Source organism: Lipophrys pholis (assembly GCF_963383615.2).
Source record: "Lipophrys pholis genome assembly, chromosome: 17".
Classification (NCBI taxonomy): Eukaryota; Metazoa; Chordata; class Actinopteri; order Blenniiformes; family Blenniidae; genus Lipophrys; species Lipophrys pholis.
Window position 1 is genome coordinate 2978239 of NC_137643.1, and position 21435 is coordinate 2999673.

The 21435-nt window shown below is 40.5% G+C and overlaps 1 protein-coding gene across 1 annotated transcript; it reads right to left on the bottom strand.

Annotated features, from left to right (window-relative positions):
• Nucleotides 1-5257: 5257 nt before the first annotated feature.
• Nucleotides 5258-20810, bottom strand: LOC308122405 (choline transporter-like protein 4). Its single transcript, XM_080484189.1, has 22 exons — nt 20595-20810; nt 17538-17586; nt 17365-17438; nt 15954-16032; nt 15753-15852; nt 15534-15656; nt 15393-15453; nt 15165-15285; nt 14495-14578; nt 12821-12933; nt 10560-10682; nt 10214-10313; nt 9906-9998; nt 9704-9806; nt 8666-8925; nt 8097-8191; nt 7789-7892; nt 7306-7379; nt 7156-7226; nt 6326-6420; nt 6169-6253; nt 5258-5950 (listed from the first exon to the last, which is right to left on the bottom strand). The coding sequence occupies exons 1-22, from the start codon at nt 20641-20643 to the stop codon at nt 5832-5834; spliced, it is 2175 nt and encodes a 724-aa protein (XP_080340315.1). The 5' UTR covers nt 20644-20810; the 3' UTR covers nt 5258-5831.
• Nucleotides 20811-21435: the final 625 nt, after the last annotated feature.

The following is a 21435-nucleotide window of genomic DNA, read 5'->3' on the forward strand; positions in this document are numbered from 1 at the left end:
AAAAATGTATTGGCAGAAAAAGAGGAATTGACTGAAACAAAAATAACAATTTCGGCAAAATATTCATCTTCACCACATTAATCTTGCCGATTAATGAGAGGGGGAGGTTACCCCATCTCTGAATATCAGATGTGATCTTTGAGATAAGGGGAGTGAAATTAGCTGAGAAAAGGCTAGATAGTGAACGGGTCACATTTATACCCAGATATTTAAACCCTGAAGGATTGAGTTGAAAAGGTAAGTCCGACTGTTGAAGAAGACATGCAGTAGAATTAATGGGAAAGCACTCACTTTTACTTAAATTCAATCTATAACCTGAGAAGGTGCTGAAGTTCTCCAGAATATCCAAAACAGCAGGGATCGAAAGTGTGGGATCAGTTACATATAATAATAAGTCATCCGCATACAGTGATAATTTATGTTCAATTCCATTACGGATGATTCCTTTAAACAATGGGGAAGATCTTAATGAAATAGAGAGTGGCTCGATAGCGATGGCAAATAGCAAAGGAGACAAAGGACATCCTTGGCGACTTCCACGTTCAAGAGTAAAATAATCTGAATAGACATCGTTGGTATGAACACAGGCTTTGGGAGATGAATAAAGGAGACGAATCCAGGAAATAAATATATCACCAAATCCAAATTTCTTCAAGACTGCAAACAGGTACTCCCACTCAACCCTATCAAACGCCTTTTCAGCATCCAAAGAGATCACCAATTCAGGAAATTCAGATGAATGTTTTGAGTAAATTATGTTGAAAAGTGTACGTGTATTGAAAAACAACTGACGTCCCTTAATAAAACCATTCTGCTCCTCAGATATTATGTGCGGAAGCACATTCTCTAAACGGAATGCAATGACTTTAGCCAACACCTTAACGTCTACATTGAGCAGCGATAAAGGTCTGTAAGAGCCACAGGAGGTTGGATCCTTACTAGTCTTTAAAAGAAGAGCAATGGTAGCTTGTGTCATGGTTGGTGGTAAGGAACCAATATCAAAGGATTCATTAAATACAGATAATAGAAGTGGAGCAAGTTTATCAATAAATTTTTTATAGAATTCAATAGGAAACCCGTCGGGGCCTGGGGCTTTGGATGACTGTATGGCTTTGATTGCTTTTAATATTTCCTCAAGGGAGAGTGGAGAGTCCAGTTGCTCAGTGATATGAGTATCAATGACAGGATTTAAAAGATTCACCAGAAATTTGTTCATTTTAGTTTTGTCTTTAGGGAATTCAGATTTATATAATGAAGCGTAAAACGATTTACAAGTAGCATTGATTTCCATGGAATCTGTGATGGTATTACCATGTGAGTCCTTAATACTCGGAATCAAACGGGAGGCTGCCTGTCGCTGCAACTGGTGAGCTAGTAAACGACTGGCTTTGTCGCCATGTTCATAGTACGAGCTACGACTGCGTAACAACAAACGTTCAGCCTCTGTGGTTGAAATTCGATCAAATTCTGCTTGCAAATCAAAACGCTGCTTAAATAGTTCAGGAGAAGGGTTCAGAGAATACCTTAAATCTAGGTTACTAATTGCTGATGTGAGTTCATTAAGTCTAGTATTAATCCTTTTGTTCAAAACAGCAGAGTAAGAAATAATTTGGCCTCTCAGGTAACATTTGAGTGTCTCCCATAACAACGAATATGAAGTTGATTCATTTCGGTTAAAAGACAAAAACTCATCAATAGAATTTGAAATGCGACTGCAAAATTCTTTATCAGACAAGAGAAGAGAATTAAATCTCCAATGTGGAAGGCTGCGTTTATGGGTAGACATTTGAATATCTAATAATAAAGGTGAATGGTCGGATATAACAATACCTAAATAATCAGAGGATTTAACACTTGAATTAAGCCTACTGTCAATAAAAAAATAATCAATCCTAGAATATGAATGATGAACCTGAGAGAAAAAAGAAAATTTCCTACCAGAGGGATTACGAGATCTCCAAGGATCCACAAGACCATTCTGTTTTACAAAATCAGAAAACACTTTAGACATAGCAGATCGATTCCGATTGCGAGGATTTGACCGATCCAAGGTCGGGTCAAACACACAATTGAAATCTCCTCCAAGTATCAGCATATGGGTATTCATAAATGGGATATTACTCAACAATCTATTTGCAAATTCCACATCATCAAAGTTTGGGGCATAAACATTCACCAACAAAACCTTTTTCCCCATTAGGGTTCCAGCAACTATAAGGTATCTGCCATTCCTATCAGCGATAACGTCAGTGGATGAAAACTGAACTCTTTTGTTAATTAAAATGGCGACTCCTCTCGCTTTTGAGTTAAAGTTGGAATGAAAAACCTGGCCTACCCATGGGCAATGTAGCCGACGGTGATCTTTAATGCGAAGATGGGTCTCTTGTAAAAATACTAAATCTGAGTGTAAACGTTTCAAATGTGTAAAAACCTTAGATCTCTTAACAGGATTGCCCATACCCTTGATATTCCAGCTGAAGAATCTAAGAGAGGTGCCTGACCCAACAGTGCTGTGATCTATGTTGCCGTTGACCATTTAAATAAATGAAAACAAAAATGTAAATAATCATGAAGAGCCAAGGTGGGGTGCCCTCCCCACAGTATACCCCTACACACAAACACACCCAAAGTCCCCATATAACCACAGAACAAAGGGGACAGCAGTGTTTCCTGCAACATCCAAGAGTCGTCCACAAGAATATGGAACGACCCAGAGACTGAGCTGAGCTAACGAAAAAAAAAATACAAAGAGAAAAAGGCTAAAGGTGGGAAACTCCCACCGACTTCAAAACTGTATAACAATATGCGCACAATAATTAAGTATTATAATAATATAAATAATAAAATATGGAAAGATTCAAATGAGAATAATATGAGAAAACAACAAAGATAAACTTAAATATATTTCCCCACATCACATATATGTAAGCAGCAAAGAACCCAAACACACACAGGCAAAAAAATAAAATAAAAAGGTAAATAAATAATATAATTTAAAGACATGAGAACAGGCCATGTCATGTTCAGAAAAATGCAAATAGCATAAAATGAAACATGATACAAAATAGTATAACCTTCTTATTTAACAACAGCATATATATATATATATATATATACATACACACACACACATACATACATATACATATATATATATATATATATATATATATATATATATACACACATACATATATATACGCACATACACACATATACACACATTAAACAAAACTAAATAACAATGACACTAATTTAGTGAGTGCAGTAGAAAACAAAACAGATTAAATGCTGCTCGAACAAACTATTAAGGCAAGTGAGCCCATAATGTAGTTCAGCTACCAGAACTCACCCAGGAATAATTTTTTTAACATAGTCACTGGCTTCCTCCGCTGAGATGAAGTCCTTCTCAACACCATTGTAAGTGATGCGGAGTCGCGCTGGATGAAAAAGACCATACCGAGCACCGTCAATGCCCCGGAGTTGACGTTTGACCTCGTTAAATGCAGCTCGAGCCCGAGCTATCCTAGCAGTGTGGTCAGGGAAGACGGAGATGGTCAGGTCTCCAGCTTTAATCCGCTGAAGTTCTCTGGCGCGGCGCAAAATGTCCACACAGTCACCATGATAATGGAACCTGCACACAATGGCCCGCGGACGATCACCAGGCTTGGGTTTCGGCTGGAGGGTCCGGTGGGTATGATCCAATAGCGGCTCCTTATCCAGACCGAACGCTTCCTTCAGTAAGGCGGCTACAACAGTGGTGGTGCTGGTGTCGGGACCCTCCGGTACTCCTACAATCCTGACGTTGTTACGCCGTGATCTGGACTCCAAGTCCTCACATTTATTCTCCAGCTTGGCGACATTGGCTGTGAGGGACTTAATAGTGGACTTCATCTCGGTGATATCATCGGAGCATTCAGTGAGTGCCTGCTCCATCCCGCCGACTGTCCCCTTGAGCTCGGAGATGGCAGCATCGGTATCAGCCCTGTCTTTCGCCAGTTGTGTCTTCACCGCCTGCAGGTCGAGTTGAATGTTAGCTAAAACATCCCCGAGAGTATCCTTAAGCTCTTTCTTAAATATATCGGCAATATCTTTCCTCAGCGAAGCCAGCAACTCAAGCTTGAGTGCCTCAGTGTCAGGCGAGCTTGGGGCGACCTCCGCAGGAACCAGCGGGTCCCGCGAGGACGTGGTCGGAGTGAGCTGAGCAGGCCGCAGCTGCGTCTGCGTAGTATTGCGGGTTTTCGAGTTCCTCCCAGTCATTTTACTCACTTCAGAGTTGAACCTCCAAACAAAAGGTGTGCCAAAGTAGAATAAAAATGAATATGTGATCAATAAGCGCGAAGGAATTACAATTTTTTAACGAAATCGGCAGGAGCCCCCAAACTCGCGTCCTACTCCATTTAAGCCCCGCCTCGCTCCCCCCCGTAAGCGCCATTTCTAACAATGACTCCATCCCCTGGCCAGACAGTTCCAGTTCCTGGCATCTGGACGGAGATTTAAAGCCCCGAAACTTAAGACGAGCCGCTGCAGGAGCAGCTGCTGCCATTTCCCTTCTAAATCAGTACTGAAAGCACTTTACTCTTGGGTCTTATGTAATGAAGTTCAACCTGATTTTTTATCTATGTATTGTACCTTCTTTATCATATTTTCAACAAGTCTTCATAGTGGTATTGTAGCGGTTCCTTCCATTTATTTATTCACTCTTTAACCTGTCAGTGAGCCTGTGAGCACCCAGCTATGTTTGTATCACAACTGTTATTTTACTGTCCTGCCTTTTAAAATAGCTGTATGTACTGTCAGACTCCCTCTCCTGCTGCACAAAAATCTACCTACGGGTATCAATAGTCACCTTTGAACTTCTAAATGCAATGTTATCAATGCATCGATCCAGTTTTATAAGTCAAAACTATAGTCTACTAACAACTTTAAGAGCTTCTCATTGTAAAGTTTAGACATTAAAATCTGTCTGCAGACCGATTTTAATGGATTGAAAGTGGCAAAGGTGGCTTTTACTGATCAAGTTTGCAGATCTCTGGTCTAGCTAATACCCAAAACCTAAAAGGAAATCTAAAAGCAGGTAAAAACTTTGGTTTAGAGCAGGCATGGGACTACATCAGATATTGAGACTGCAGTTAAGGGACGAGTTAAAAGACGACCTCAGTTCAATACTTCACCTCAAACATGAAATCTTACAGGAGGTCCACAGACGGGATTCAGACACAGACACCGTTTCAAGAAGGTTTTTGAAAATACAGTTAGTCAGAAAACATGAATTTATTTTGCCTCTGCTGTCCAGTAACACCAGTAGAAAATTCAGCAGGAGTAAACAATTAACCAAGAACCACTGTCCTTTACAATTTATCAGTATAATCAACAACATTGAGGTTATAGGAGCCAAATGAGGGGTTTTGTTCCCTCAGAAGCCGGTACAGGACCGGCTCCTACAATAAAGGTCATAAAAATATCTACAAAACAACCTTTTTTACAAACAATATCTAAAAATAGCTGTAAGAACGTCTTTGTTCCAGTTGAATAAATCAGTTGCTACAGGGCATCTAAAAACAAACAACATAAATCTTGTGGCGTGTGAAGCTCGCGTCCACTTCTGAACATTTAACAGTCATAAGAACAACTTTCCAAAACAAAAACTGAACTTCATAAAAGTTCCCATTAGCTGGAAGGAGTCCTGTGATGTGAACAGGAAGTAATACGACTTTATATACAAACACGTTCGAACAATTCCAAACTGCAACATCACAAAATGAGTTTGGTGAACGTCGAAGAAGGAGTGTCTAATAAAAACAATGGGAGGTGTGTGTGGGAGACGCTGCTCAGTCCTTCCTTTTCCGTTGTTTTGGAGACTCGTTGGATTTGTTGAGGATTTGTCGGAGGTTTTTGGACATTAAGTAGGGTTTCTGAAGAGATCCATCGTTTCGCTCCAGGTCCTCCACTGTGAGAGGAACAGTGACACCAGTGATCAAACATTGTCGTTTCAAGACATATAATTTAGAATACAGACAATAATGTTTTGATGAACAACCTGAAATTAATTCTGAGTCTCATGGTATCAAAATTCTGTCCATGTTTTTTTCACAACAACTCTCACAGTATGGAATCTCGGCCAATAGAGCCCCCGGGGCTCGATATAAATGATAAACGTTTACTCACAGAAGCAGAGGAAGAGTGTGTCCACGCACATGTTGTACACACTGAAGAATCCATTAGCGATGAAGTAGCTTCCAAACACCACCGTCTGCAACACAATGGAGTAAAGAGTCAACCTGAAGTCTGCTCTCAGAAAGACGGCGGTTTGTCAGTAACTTACGATGATTGGCATCCAGTAGTAGTTGAGGGATTCAGAGCGAAAGTCACTGCCCGGTAAAGGAATACGGCCCGAAAAGAAAAAGAAGGACAAAGTACCTGGAAAAAAGACGTAGAGTTCAAGGTCTCCTCCTCCTTCCATCTCAACTGCTGTGTGAATGCTATCAAGTAGAGATTGTGAACAGAAATGGTAACGCTTGGAGACACATTACATATGATAGAACCTGGAGTGGCGTGTGCTGGAGCCGATCTCTCTCACACACACAGGAAGGAACTTTGCACAGAAAGGCTGAAGTCACAGAAAACTTGGACTCCAATCAGGAATGATCTGACTGTGAGGCGGACTAACACACCCCCATGTAGCCTTCAAGGTCTCTCCTGATTTAAATGAACTGTATGAAGAACACAGCTTTAGCTCATTATTCTTTTTGTGGTTTTCACTGTTGCAGGAGGAAAGAAACACAACATCAAAAAACTGCTTTTAAGCAGTCAAAATGAAGCGTTCGCAGCTTATCAAGCCCACGGTGGTGTATCGGTTAGACTCTCCACTCAGTGGGGAGATTCTCACTTTGGTCTTCATGTTCTCCGTGTTTCTCCAGCTTCCTCTAATATCTACAAACACACATGTGAAGGTAACTGATGTCTCTAAATTGACTTCAGGTGTGATTGTGAGTGTCTTTTGTCTGGGATGGACTGATGCCCTGTCCAGGTTGAACCCTGCTTTCACTGGTAAGCTGAACGAAGTGGAATAGATGGATGGATGGATGGATGGATGGATGGATGGATGGATGGATGGAAGCTGCACTGACAGATCTGCAGCAGTGTTGTACGCACCAACTCCTCCGACCACCAGGAGCTTCCCAAAGAACAGCAGCAGGTCCGTCACTTTGTCCAGCACCACGACCCTGCGACCACACAGCATTCACACATTCTAACAAACACACTTGTACCAGCGAGCGTCAGAAGAGAAACGTCACAACAAACCTGATGACATTCCTCATCAGCAGCAGGAACGCATTTTTCGCAGAGACACAGAAGTTTTTCCCATAAATGGCAATCTGTCAACAAAAAAAAATAAACTTTTGTGATATATCTCATGAGAAATTGTTATTTAGGTGATCCCTTTACTGTTGTGGCCACAGAAAGTCATTGCAATGTAGATTGACCAGTTTTTACACAACATGTCCTTCCTGAATGCAAACCAGCGTTCAACACACACAAAGTCAAGACTTAACCTCACAGTTTCAATAATTTTATATATACATATAAAAAAATATGTCCATAAATTTTGTAGTTTAATTTTCTTTCAAAGATGATTAGTAACCATCGCTACGACAGGGCTGGTGGCACATCGTGTTTAGTAAAAGCCAGCCAAGACAATGAGTTGCTGTGGTGACCCCTGTAGGAAAGAGAGCAGCTGAATAGACACTAACTCCACTAAAGATGATTTATCTGATGATGTCTCACCATGATGTAGGCGTTCCTGTTGAGAAATTTAATAAACTTCTCCAGACACCAGAAGCAGCACTTCAGGCAGCACATGATGAAACGTGCCACTGGATTCTGGGACGCTGAGGATGAGGAAAAAAAGCACCCAGCTTGAGTTTCTTGTTATTAATTTCTTTCCATCACATTTTTTTTAGCAATTCCGAGATTTTAGACTTTACGGAGATAAAATGCAGCTTCATTGCACTGTGAAATCACTAATTTTCAATATTCGGAAAGAAAAAGCTTTGACGCTGTATTTCAGTCTGTGTCATAATCCTCGGCCTTACATCTCAGTTTGTCGTCAATGTACTCCAGAAGAATTCTCACAATCTGCACCAGCGTCAGGATCAACGCACCGAAGGCCAAAGAACCCACGTGGTACCTAATATGGAAAATAAACACAAGGCCTCACAAGTTAAAGTTGAATGTAATGGTAGGAGTAAAAAAACAAAACAAATGGCAAAGCTAAATAATGGAGAATATATTGGGATATATTACACCAGTTGATCTGGCTCATAAACTGCTACCTCGCACAGATCTAATACGCCCTCTGGAGGGCTGAATGGGAACTGCAGTCAAACGCAACGTCCTGGAACCTTCTTCTTTAGGAGGATCCAAGTATTTAAAAGGTCATTATGTCTACAACGTGTCAAACATAAATGTTGTCTTCACTGTGACAGTCAGCTTGATGGCAAATCATGCAAGTAGTGAATAAGACTTCATTCGCCATGTTTAAATGATCAGAGCACTTTTGATTTTCCTTGTTAAACCTCTGTGGTACAGACTGTGTTTTTGTCACTCAATAAAAAGTACACTGGAGGTCTGACACTGAAGTGACAGCTGCTTTGAAACCAACCTCAGAGTGCGCATGAAAGCAGCACACACGGGGAACATGGGGATGTCCTCGGGTTTGTTGAAGGCCCAGTAGTACGAGGCGAAGGCCCCTGCCAGCGTGCACTGACCCAGTGCAATGACAAAGTTGGCACACCAGAGGAAGGCTATAGCGTTGTAGATCTGCAGGTTGAAGAGGTTCCTCTGAAAGAGACCCTCTTCGTTGTATTTGATGAAGATGCAGCGGGCTGAAGGGCAGCTGGGATAATCGGATGCGTTGAAGTTCTGAGAGGATGAATGTGAGGAGCGGAGAAGTGAGGTGACGGGTGGAGACATCTGCAACTTGTTATTCCATCCCTTCATTAATGAGCTTGGGTGGATTAGCTTTGTTCTATAGGTGATGGGGTTGTTAATTAAATTTTGAATATGCAAGAATTACAACAAAAAAAAAGATAATATGAATTCTTTGTTTGAAAACTCAATTTCCACTTTAAATTGTAACCCCTCTTTATAAATGAGTAATTTATGTATAGATAATCTTTTTTATTTGTGCCTTATGTTACTTGTACATTTTCTCTATATGCCCTTAAATTTTAGAGGAGAAACTTTCAAAGAGAAATTTTCAAGTGTCATGAAGGGCATTCAGTGTAAAATCTTTAGCGATTGGAATACTGAACAGAATATGATAATCACACCTGATTGACCCGGGACAACAACCGCCACAGCCGTTGTTAAATAACGGTGTGACTGGAAACTGTGCTACTATAGACTGAAGCAGAAGAGGAAGACAAATGAGGAGGTTCCAGGAGAAGAGGAAGATTGGGAAAGTTAAGGTGAGTGTAGGGACTCTTACAATATGGTGGAAAAGTGAGAGAGATGGCTTGGTCATGTATGTAAGGAGAGAAAACTGTGTAGGAAAAATGATGCTGAGGATGGAGCTGCCAGGCAAGACGAGAGGAGGAAGGCCAGTAAAGAAGTTCATGGATACAATGAGGGAAGACAGACGTCATAGGGACAGAGGAGAAGATTATACTGCAGATTACAGAATTTAACAACAACTAACCTGGGGGTCACAGGTCACGTTGCCATTGAGACTCTGACAGCTGTTCATAGTGGAGTTTAAACCCACCACTTTGTAGACTGGATTCCCTGAAGTGGCCAAATATCTGTACACACCAGTTTAAAGAAAAGAGTCCACGCTCTGGAGGTTTTGAATAGTACAATATCCGTTCTTGTGAATAAACAACCACAAAAGTAAAGGATACAAAGCGGTGATGCCCCAGTAAGCAACACACACCAACAGGAGAACAAATGTGACCAGAGGGAACGCCAGAGCAGACATCATGTGGCTGATAGTTCTGCAGAAGATCAACACAGAGCAGGAGGTTATACCGAGGCGAAAATGCTTCTTTTCATCCTTTTACAAAGCAACATGAAAACATTTCCACGTTACCATGACATTACAGTGTCCTCAAATGAAAACAGAATAATCAAGCGAATCAGTTTAAATGCTCAATCTGCCATGTGAAAACTCAAAAGGTGTCCAGTACTTTGGTGGTATGACATGACTCACTTGCTGGCCTCCTGGATGAGGGCGATAGCGATGAGGATTCTGGTTCGCAGAAATATGAGAATCAAAAGAAGAATCCCCTCCACCACAGATATGACGATCACTGGTGGGTAGAGTGAGGGAGACAAGCTTTTAATTTGATATTACTGCTGGTATTTGTTGCCAGAATGTTTTTTTAACGACTGCATTTTAACATTAAGTCACGGAGTCCTTCTTTTCTTAATATATTCTTGAACCACCTCTCGACCTCATCATTCCTCATTCAACAATGACAGTGTGACAGATGATTGCTTCAGTTCAAAAAAGCACTTGGAAGAGTCAAAAGTCAAAAGTGACCAATCAGACTCACGGAAGGCCAGCCAGGTCTCCTGGACTTGGAGATAAATGTTAAAGTTGGTGGTGAAACCAACATCAGTGATGGTGGCAGAGATTTGCTTGTAGTTATCGTACTCCCAGTAGCAGTGCCATATCCCTGCGGAAGAAATAAAGAGTGACATAAGGACACTCAAACAACTCAGAGCAGAACGGTGCAGTTTACAGCTTGTAGACACATAACCTCCGGCCGTCCTTGAACTGAAATTATGACTGCTGGGATTCTGAAGTTTGAACCTGAACTTTATAGTGAACATAATTCCTGCTTGCAGACAGACCGTGAACTATTTTGTTGGGTTGAAGGAAGAAATTCAAACACTGTTATCCTATAAAACAATGAAAGAACCGATGTGGAGTGAGAAAAGCCGCTCAATACAATAAAACTTACTGCTTTTTATACAGATGGTTAAGTAGATCTGAGCAGAGCACATGTAGTTTTTCCACATAGGACCCGCTGGAGGCTACAAGAGGACTACATTCAAGTTAACTGTGCTTGACTCGAACGAGTCAAAGTATATTATATCGAAATGGGCTTTTTTATTTATTTATTTATTCCTTTTTCTTTTTGTTTCATCTAATTTTAAATTGTTCATTCAGTCGAAATAAATCAATCAAACTGTGCTTGTGTTCTGAAAGTGCGACAGTAGTTCAACAAACAGCTCATAGCCTACAGACATTGGGAGTTTGTGTTGGAGGTGGGTTGCAGCATCGGGTCACCCACACTGGCGTGGCCGGGGTTTTGTACAGAATTGCCCAAAACGAATCATCATAATGACTGCAATCATGTGACCTTGTCCTGTAATGACTGGCGTTCCACCAGGCTAAGCTAAGCTAAGCGAAGACAAGCCTCTCCTCTCTTTGTTCATGTTCACTCTCTGGTGAATCAAGTGGGCGAGGTACGACTCCACATAATTAACTAAAAGATTAAAAAATAAATTAGTGTGTACACAGTAGAACCTCTGGCAAGCGAACTCGGTAAGAGCAGACACCCTGTAATGAGACCTCTCACTGTGCATGGACAGGTTTTAACTGTTAACGCACCTTAATGAGCGGACAACCTGCTTGACGCGGATAACAGACAGGTCTTTCTGGCAAATTTCAAGCTGAGCGACACTAAAATAGCCAAAATCATTGGACTGGACCCGATAATCCAAATATTTGTTTGCTGTGATGTCCGGATATTAATTTTGAAATGTGATAAATCGCCTCCTCCTACGCAGCGCGGTGCTGTGCTGTGACGCTCCTCTCAGCTTGCACGAAGAGGTTTTAACTGTTACACACCTTAATGAGCGGACAACCTCCCCTCTCAAGCTTAAGTCTCACTTTATACCAGGGGAGTCAAACATTAGGCCCACGGGCCAAAACCAGGCCGCAAAAGGCTCCAATCTGGCCGACAAACCACCAAGTAAGGCGGCTATATAGGATTTATAGTTTCGTTTTTTGTTTTTACACTTCACTGTTTTTTGTGCCAGAATGCCTCATTAAAATTGACTCTTGTTAACGTTGTAATAATTTTCTGTACTAATTGTTTGATCTTGCCCACTCAAGACTGGACCGTATGGGGTGTTTCTTCCATGACATTATTTAGTGTTTGGTTTGTTCGATAACAACTGGCCCTACAGTTTGTCCCCGTGACGTCTCCCTCTGAAGAGAGGATACCTGTTTTCAAGGGAAACTTGCTCCTGGATTTTAGGGCGTCCCTACATCAGGGGTTTTACTGTATATATAGTGGGGAATTGGTGAATGTTAAAATAATCGCTGTATATGTTTTGAGTTGTTGTGTTTGCGTTGTTGTAAATTGTGGCCATTTATAATTCCAATTTTTGATTGACGTTAAGGTAGGGTGGCTCAAACACCCCTTGCATTTTTGGTTCAGCCCAGTTTGTCCTGACTGGACCAATTTAGGGCTGGGCTTATTCAAAGGCTTCTGTCTGTGTCAGGGAACGGAGAGACGACTGAGAGACGGAGTCTGAGTGCGAGTCAGCCAACTTGCTGTGAGGTTGGAAATGACTGTTTTTTCAGATTTGTGAAAAGTGAGCATTCCAAATAACCTAATTTTATTTCTGAAACGCTGACTTGCAACCTCATCCTTTCTCATCCACCAAATCTCGTTCAGGCAAAACACATCCCGAGTCGGGGTGACCATGTGGTCCCTCACAGCGATGTAAAGAGTAAAATCCAGTGTAGACTGGCAGCTAAAACGCCACCGCACACAGAAACATATCTGTGAGTGTTTACCATAGGCCCCGGCAGCCAGGACTCCGAAGATGAGCACCCACACCATAACAGGAGCGAAGAACCTCAGCAGCAGCAGGAACAGCAGACTGACCACCATGGCGATCAGCAGGCAGCTGAGACAGAGAGAGACGGCTCAATGTGAGGTTATTGTCAGACATGCTCAATAAGGTTGTTTGTTTTGGACTCCATCATCATTGCCAATGGCTGTCTACACTTTGGTCCACCATCCAAGCACACCGACACAAAACATAATTCCACAAAACAAAAACAAAGCCAAACGTTCAATGTTTCCTATCCCAGGGCCTGAAAAACAGCTTAGATGATCCAACAGTGTCATTAGCAGGTTTATTTCATCAGGAGGCTCGATAATTATGCATCTATTTGATTGTTTTAATGCTCCCTGCTCCAGCATCCTTCATCCAACACAAAAGATAAGATTACAAACTGTGAAAAATGTATAAAAATGTTGGTCATTGGATAGTACTGAATAGCATAAGTATGTCTCATAAAGTACATGTTTAGTAGACCTTTGTGTTGAAGTCAAGTCAAACTTTATACGGGTAATAAAACTAGTAAAATTAAAAAAATATATTAATAAATGTGAAGTGAGTATCGAATGTGAGAGAAACAAAGCTGGATTTGCAAAAACTAAGCACAACAAATTAAGACACACGTTTAAGGTTCAAGGTTCAGAGAGAATAAAGTACAATAAAATGGTCCAAAAAATAACACAGGAGCAATTTAATAGTTAAAAGGTTAAATAGAACTGAAATAAAGAATTATACCTTTTATTCATGAAAGGCCAAGACGGATGTATGCTTTAAGGTTTCCTTGAAATGTTTAAATCTTTATATTTCCCCACAGGCCCTCAATAGATGGTTTCAACATCTCGGACGCTTTACTGAAAGTCTTTATTCTACATTTTATGACTTTATGAATAAAACAGTTGTACCAGAGGACATGAGAAGGCACAGAGGTTCATACGACGTGAGCATATGAGACATATATTCAGGTACAAAAGCACAAAGTGCTTCAATATAACAATAAAATAACTTTAAACGGGATTGTGAAGCTCACTGTTAACTACTGCAGGGACTTTAAAACAAGTGTCATGCTCTCAGGTCTCCTGGTGCTGGTCAGTAGTCACAGTTGGGATTTTGGCACTAGCAGGAAACAAATGAATATTTGTTGTTGTATTTAAGACTGCTGCTGGTATGATGTTTAGATGTCAACTTCAATTTTTCCCCGTCCATTGTGGGATGTGGAAACCGTTAAATATGGCGTGAATCCCCTGCCCTCTGCATCTGCATCGTAATTCTTTTGCCCATGTTTGATGTCCGCTCTCTGTGTCGGCCACTATATTTGGCCAAAATGCAGGATCACAGATCGAAGTGTCTGATCAGTCTCTGATCCAGACCGCCACTCCTAAATGAATGCAGAGGAGACACTGAATTATGATAATATTTCTACTGCCGTTACACTGTCTACTTCACAAGTGACAGTGTAACGGCCCATTAGGCTGCAATTGGCTGGCGAGAACACTGGACTAAAAGAACCTTATTTGATATGACATTTAGTCTTTTATCAATCTATTTACAGCTACAAAGTGAAGAGCTGTATGATGTGTGTGTCAGCAGGTGGCAGTGTGCACTGTGGCACAGATCAGTAACTCACATGAGGATCCACGGCCATGACGACGCAAAATCCTCAAAGATTCGAACGCTGATCTCCTTGGCATTGAATCCATTCACAAGGTCCCTAATGAATACAGAAGCAAGGCCTGGTTGTATTAATGGCTGTTCTGCTTTTCAAAACTAAACCCGACAGAAAATAACAACTGAAACTGAGACATAACAACTAGTTTGAAGCATCCTGAAAGCAAAGACAAGAATGGTAAATGGTTTTTACTGATATAGAGATTCTCTACTTATGTGACGGGAAGAAAAGATGAACCAAATGAATTCTACATGTTAGTGATAATTATTAAACAAGTACATTTTTAAACATTATCTGATGAATTCTCTTCTCCATTACATAAGTAGTAAGACACATACAAGGCAATACAGGCTATAAAAACAAACCCCAGGCAATCAGCTGTGAGCTCTGAGAACATGCCTCCTCAAAGGCTGCTGTGAATAACCAAGCGAAACACTACAGCTATCACCAGCTGCCACACTACTGCCCAATACAAAAACTCACACATTCACCGACCTTGCGCTGATGATGAGGAGAAAGAAGAAACGTGTGTTATTTCAGAAGGTATAGAAGACGTATGAACTTAAAGCTTTGGCTTTGTGTTTCAGTCATGATGAGGATGAGACAGTATGAGGAATCTGCTTCTTACCCAGTGCCATTCTTGATGATGCTGATTGTGTCATTGACTGAAGCAGGGAGGCCCGGGACATTAGAAAAGGATGGAGGGATGTCCTCCAGTTTTGAGAAATCAGGCAAACATCTCCCCAGCACTATCAGGATAGAACAAAGTCAAAATTGATGAGAAATCACTTCATACATTCTCAATAACTTTCAGTCGCAATCTCAGTTACTGCAGGTAAAATGTGTCTTTTCTCACCAGGAGAACTGGGGACGTAGAAATAAGGGCAGAGCTCCTTTTCCAAAATCTCTGACACGGTCTGAAAACATTGTTATATCATGAAGTTGTAAGAATATGAAAAGCCCGTAAAAATGTAGACGATCTTCTGCTAGAGCTTACCAGCGTAGTAGTTTTCAGATCTAAAGCTGGCACACACAGATCTTGATTGAAAACATCTTCTAGTTTCTGACCAGGTAAATACAGCGCTGCCCCAAACTCAGAAGGACATTTTTCCACACACACCTGTTGGAAACACAAAGTTAGATGTTTCTGGGAAGACATGAGAGGACAGTCATTCACACATTATATTACACACTATGAAATCCAGCAGCTCTTTACCTGTGTGGTTGGACACTGAAGACCATTCAAAGCGCTCGCAATGATGTTAACGGACATGGCACATTTGAGCATATCAAAGTAGAACAGGTTTGGCCGATTTCTGCAAAATAAAGAGAACAACACTTACTTTGCTCTTATATTTCATTTGTACAGTTTCCCATTTTAAAATGATATGAAATGAAGACAAAGAGTTGTGATTACTTGTGCTCTCCGATGCCACAGAACCACCCAGTTGAGTTTTTGGGATAAAGAACATGCCTGGGATCTCCGTAAAGCCAAGCTGATAGAGCCAAAGTAAACACACATTAAAAACTAATGAAAATATAAAAACACTGACGTCACATATTTTATCTATGTAGCTTTGTCAGCAACAGAAAGAACTTCTACATCAAGTTATGCTTTCAGTAAACACAAAAACTACATTTACTGTGTTGAGTTTGAAGAGCTATCAAGGGAACGTTACTGTATGACCCCGATTCAACACAGCTGATTCTCATCAACGAGACGTTATCAACACCACTATTTGGAGCAGTGAGTAATTTCCGATACATAGAGCAGGTTAACTCCAGGACACGTAGACAGAAACAGTAAAGCAATAACAACAGTAGTTTCATTCTCTCAGAAACACCACAAGAGGTCAGAACAATATAGTCATTTTCTTCATGAACCTTTCTTTTTGTAATAGCTTCACACACAACCAAGAGCCAGTGAATTCATCAACTAACATCACTGCTTTTCAAGTACTTGGTCGAGACGGCCCAGCGTCGTGCGCCTCTGAGTGAGAATAAGTGCTGGAGAGAATGAACGGGCGGATGGACAAATAAATAATTTTGCTTGTAATAGCGGTGGAACACATTTCTAAATCTAACATCCATGATTCCACCGAGGCCCAGGCCTGTCCTTGAACTACTTGCAGAGCAGGAAATGGAGGATTATTCAGGACACAGGAAAGTGTTTTGAGTTTAACGGGGCAATGAAAGGCTGCTGGCAGGATGTTCACTGTGAAATCAGCTGTTCATAGTTTAACACAATTGAAAAAAAATAAATGTTTTAAGATGGAATCTAATTTTAATTTGGCGCAAAGAAACAATAAGATTGCCAGTTTTGGTTTATGAAATAACTGATGAACTGTAAATTGGTATTATATTAACCTTAAGGCAAATCTGCACTGTTAAGGTGAAAATCAGGGGAAAACGGTGTGACTCTGTCCAGAGGTGGACACAAGGTGATTAGTAGACTGGTATTGCAGTATTTACATAGAGATCATTCATCAAACTGCAGCTGATGGTTCAGCTGTTTGATTTATGGTGACTATTGTAATCATTAGTACTAAAGACCATGTGACATTTATTAGCACAAATATAAATCAGTTTTATTCTGACTCCTGTATTTATATCAGCGTTATGGTGGGAGACACAACAATGTCTCTCTCTCTCTACCAGAGGAATTAACTGAAACAAATTGTTTAATGATGTATGAGAATCAGACCGAATTAATGTAAAGATCCAACTGAATGGCTGTAAAGTAGGTTTATTTAATGACAAGACATACATTTGATACCTTAAAAATGCATTTAGCTTTACATTATTTGCGTGTATTTGGTGTCTCTTACCTAATACTCCAACTGCTATGTAGCCGAGGATGACGGCCAGGAAGAGAATACAGCAGATTATATCAGTGCATCCTCTGTGGAAAACAAGACACAGCAACAAGTTTGCTAGGATGATGACGAATGTGAAATCGACATAGAGCATCAGAAAGCTGACAGCTGGACAGAAGATTCACCTTTTGTGTATTGGCCCGTTGAAGCTCGGGTCAAACTCAGCTGGTTCTCCTGGGAAAAGAAAACAGCCAAGTCATGTTTCCTTTCTATGAGCACTCGACTGTTTCATCCGCCATATTTCTTTTTGGACTGAGGACAGACGACAAGACGAAACTGAATCTAGGTTCACTTGCTAACGTCGGCGTTCACATCTTTGCGTCACAGTTTGAAATAACATTCAAATGTAGGCCGTTTGGGAGTACATGCTGGGTTTAATTACACATTCCCTGCATTGGGTTATATATGAAGGTGCATGTCCCCAAAAAAACATGGTGGTGATGTTTACCAGCAAGCACATAGTCGTCTTGTCCTCTCTTCTGGGAGTTAATGAATTACTAGATGAGGAAGACCTTTCAAGTGAGTGAGGTTAAAAGTGTTTATAATTCACTTTACAGTAGAATCAGTATAAGAGAGGGCGTTTCCTACAAGGAAGAAGAGATTTATTTTTGTTTCCTGGAACAAAGGAGAAACTTGCCTTAATAACAAACAATGAGTCAAGGTCTTCAATTTACTGTTCACAAGAAGCAGTTTTCTGAACTGAATCGTAGTTAAGCTGATCTCATTTATTTAATCTACAATACACGACATAGAGCAAAAACTAAAGGAGCCAAATTGAGGCACAGCACTCGGGTGAGCAGTTCAGGTATATTTGGATAGAATTTGAATGCAGAGCGAGGTTGTCCGATGCTGGGAAGTCAAGACATTTGCATTATTTCATCAAGAAGAATATCAATCTGAGAACTTTTTGGATAAGATCTAAATATTTCTGGAGTTTTGAAGTTTGAAGTGTGTTTTCTGCAGTTAATTCCTTCTCAACAGCACAAAGCATCCCTCTAATGTCTTTACTTTCTGCGCTTCGTGTACTAACATGGTGTCAGGCAGCTCAACCTTGACAAAGACTATATCTACTCTGGCATGTGTCGTCTTAGTAGGATACAAATGTTAAAACAGGATACATGACTTAACAGCGACTATTTACTCTGTTCAAACTCCAGCCAAGTCTAAGATGCAATGTGGCAAAGAAATGTATACGGTAATAATAATAATAATAAAAACCAGCCTGAAGCACACATTCAGAGCAGTGAGAGAACAAGCTGCTGGGTCACACGACACACAATGCATCAGCATTCAGTTTCCAATCTCTTTATTCAAATATAGGTTGTTACAGACTGAGCAGATTTTGAGAGGAGAACTTTTACTTGAGTGTATTATTAATAACAGTTCATTCACTTGTAATTGAGAACAATTCAAGCACCATCGACCATGGAATACACCTTGTTCACCACAGTGTGTGCGTATCTGTCATACACTTTAATAATTGTCTGAGAAATGTACTTTGACCTTCGATACAGGGGATATGAATCAAATGCCTGCTGTTGCCAATGCAGTTAAAGTAGTGGATACTTAAACTACTTTTTGAAGAGACCTTTGTACTTTCATTTCAGTATTCTTATTTTTAATGATGCCTCTGAGTGAAAAGTCAAGTTAAATTCATCTATTTGCAGTGGACAGTCGCTAATTTGTCTTTTTTGAACTCTTCTCTGCAGTCGTGTTTGTTTCTTCAGGCTCATAGTGCCAATAGTCTGCTGTGTCCAAAAATGTCGGATTTCTGTGTTTTTACAACTTCACCTTGAAATTAAGCAACAAGTGAGCTCGCTTGTATGCCTGCTGCTCTTACTAAAACAATGCGGCCCACAGTAAACAAACTGAAAAAGCAAATCCTTACACAGTAATATGTTTTCATTGTCATTTTTACAGATTAAAAACTTCTTCATGGAAAAGTCTGACACCTCAGATTAAAGTTGTGGTGTCAAACTTGTTGGCCAAACCCTGCCTGTGTTGAGTTTTTGGGGTTTGTTGACACGACAACGCCAATGACAATTTTGAAAACGGCTCCCAAGGAGGAACGTTTTGAAAACGCTCGGACTCTGTCCCTGCATAGATGGCATAAATGCTGCTAGATCGCACCACAGCCACGGTAAATAGTTATTCTGCACAAGAGATGGGCAATATCGACAATGGTGTGATGACTCCCAGTCCATATTCTCCTGAGACTTGTTAGTTTTATACTGTAATAACATCACACTTGGCTGTCTGTCCATATGTCCGTGAACTCACCATCGTTAATGTTTATAACGTATTGTTCTCTGTGCAATTATGTGTGTTTTCATTACAAAAACAGACAACGGCACTCACTGAGTGGCCCAACAGGGAAAACTGCGTCGTTTTCTGCTTTTCTGTCTTTTAAAATGTTGTCATGTGAACATGAAACTTTTCCGAAACGAAAATGCAAAAACGATGCGTTTTCACATTTAGCAGTATTTCCATAGAGTCTACACCGAGACTGATCCTGAGGGAAAGGTCATTTTTTGCCCGTTTTCATTTCCTAAAATGCTCGGGGGGCTGTTTTCAAAAAGTTCTGTTTTCGGTGTGGCGGAAACATATGGTACCCAAAACTCAAATAAAGTTTTCAATTTTCACTTGAAAACGGGATCTTAAATGTGACAGCATGTATTTGGGCGATATTCCTTTAGATGCGTTGATAAAAAGTCACAAAGAAATGGCCTAAACCTTCTTTACATACTAGTGCTGACTGGATAGACCTATATGAAATTATATTAAAGGCTAAATATAAACGATTATCACAAAATCTGGACAATATGGTGGAGTATGCCAAACCTATAAAGCCCAATTATTTTTCATTTAAATATCGATTCCCTGCTAAATTAATCTTGTATACATATATAGTCTTAATTTTTCCAGCGAGCTTCCCGCGTTTTTTTTTTTTTTTTTTTTTTTTATACAAATCAGTGTTTAGCGTGAACCAAAAAACAGATTTAAACCTTAATTCCAAACTTCAAAAATAATAAAAATTTACCAAATTTCGAGCAATTCTCACGATTTGTTAAAAACACCGTGTAATTTTAAGTGTTTTCAGATCATTTCAAGTCTTTTACTCGACGTCTTTTCTTTATTTTTTTGCGGCTCTTTGAGGGAACTAACGGTCGATGTCCGCTCACCGTACTTGGAGTCCGGATTTTCTTCCTCTGATTCTTTCTTTCTTCCCATTTTTTCCCACTTCAAACTCCGCAGGTGAGCTTCCCGTGGCCTGGAGGGTTTCACCGGCTCACGGAGCGGTCGGGGGGGGGGGGGGGGGGTCACTGACAGCGGCTTGAAGAGCTCTCCGGTGGCGCCTTAACGTCCTCCGTCCCTCCTGGAGCGACAGTTACCGAGTCGAGGAAATCTTTTTTTTTTTTCTCTGCCAGGCACTTGTTACTAGGCAGTGACGTCACGGGCATACGCGGATGCACACCTGCGCGTGTCATCATTCGAGGAAGAGATGTACGGAAGAGGATTATGGCCACCTAGAAGTTACTTTATAGTCAGATTTATGAATTTATTCTCATAATTCAAATCTCAGAGTGGAGAGGTCACCGTTGCGGGTCCCCGGCTATGACCCTTGACCCCAATCAGCTCCCCAGAGACCCATAATAATTTTATCCCAGAATAGGATGAGTCAAACGGGGATTAATAAAGTATGATTAGTTAGTGTTTGTTTTTTAGTTTTGAGGTCTATTTATGTGGAACAACTCATTGTGAGCAATAACTAATTCCACAATCAGTTATCCTCACCAATTTGTTTGTTTCCGAAAGGTAAAGTTTTCATCTTTACTTTAACGTTTTATGGAAAACACGGTCCAATACTCATAAATACACACTGTGTGGGGGATGAATTCATCTTGAATTTCTAATTGTACCAGACTATCATTCCAGCTTTAAAGTCAGACGAAATGTTTTTTTTAAATACTCCTCTTCAATACTTCTCTTATCGTGTAAACCACAAAACTCATGGATATTTCC

Bases quoted from the DNA above. Each gene is read 5' to 3' on its own strand.
- LOC308122405 (XM_080484189.1), bottom strand. From the start codon at position 20,643: ATGGGAAGAAAGAAAGAATCAGAGGAAGAAAATCCGGACTCCAAGTAC. The intron at 16,033-17,364 runs GTAAGAGACACC...TGGCTCTATCAG, and splicing joins CATAGCAGTTGGAGTATTAG to CTTGGCTTTACGGAGATCCC. The intron at 8,926-9,703 runs GTTAGTTGTTGT...TCATCCTCTCAG, and splicing joins ACGTGACCTGTGACCCCCAG to AACTTCAACGCATCCGATTA.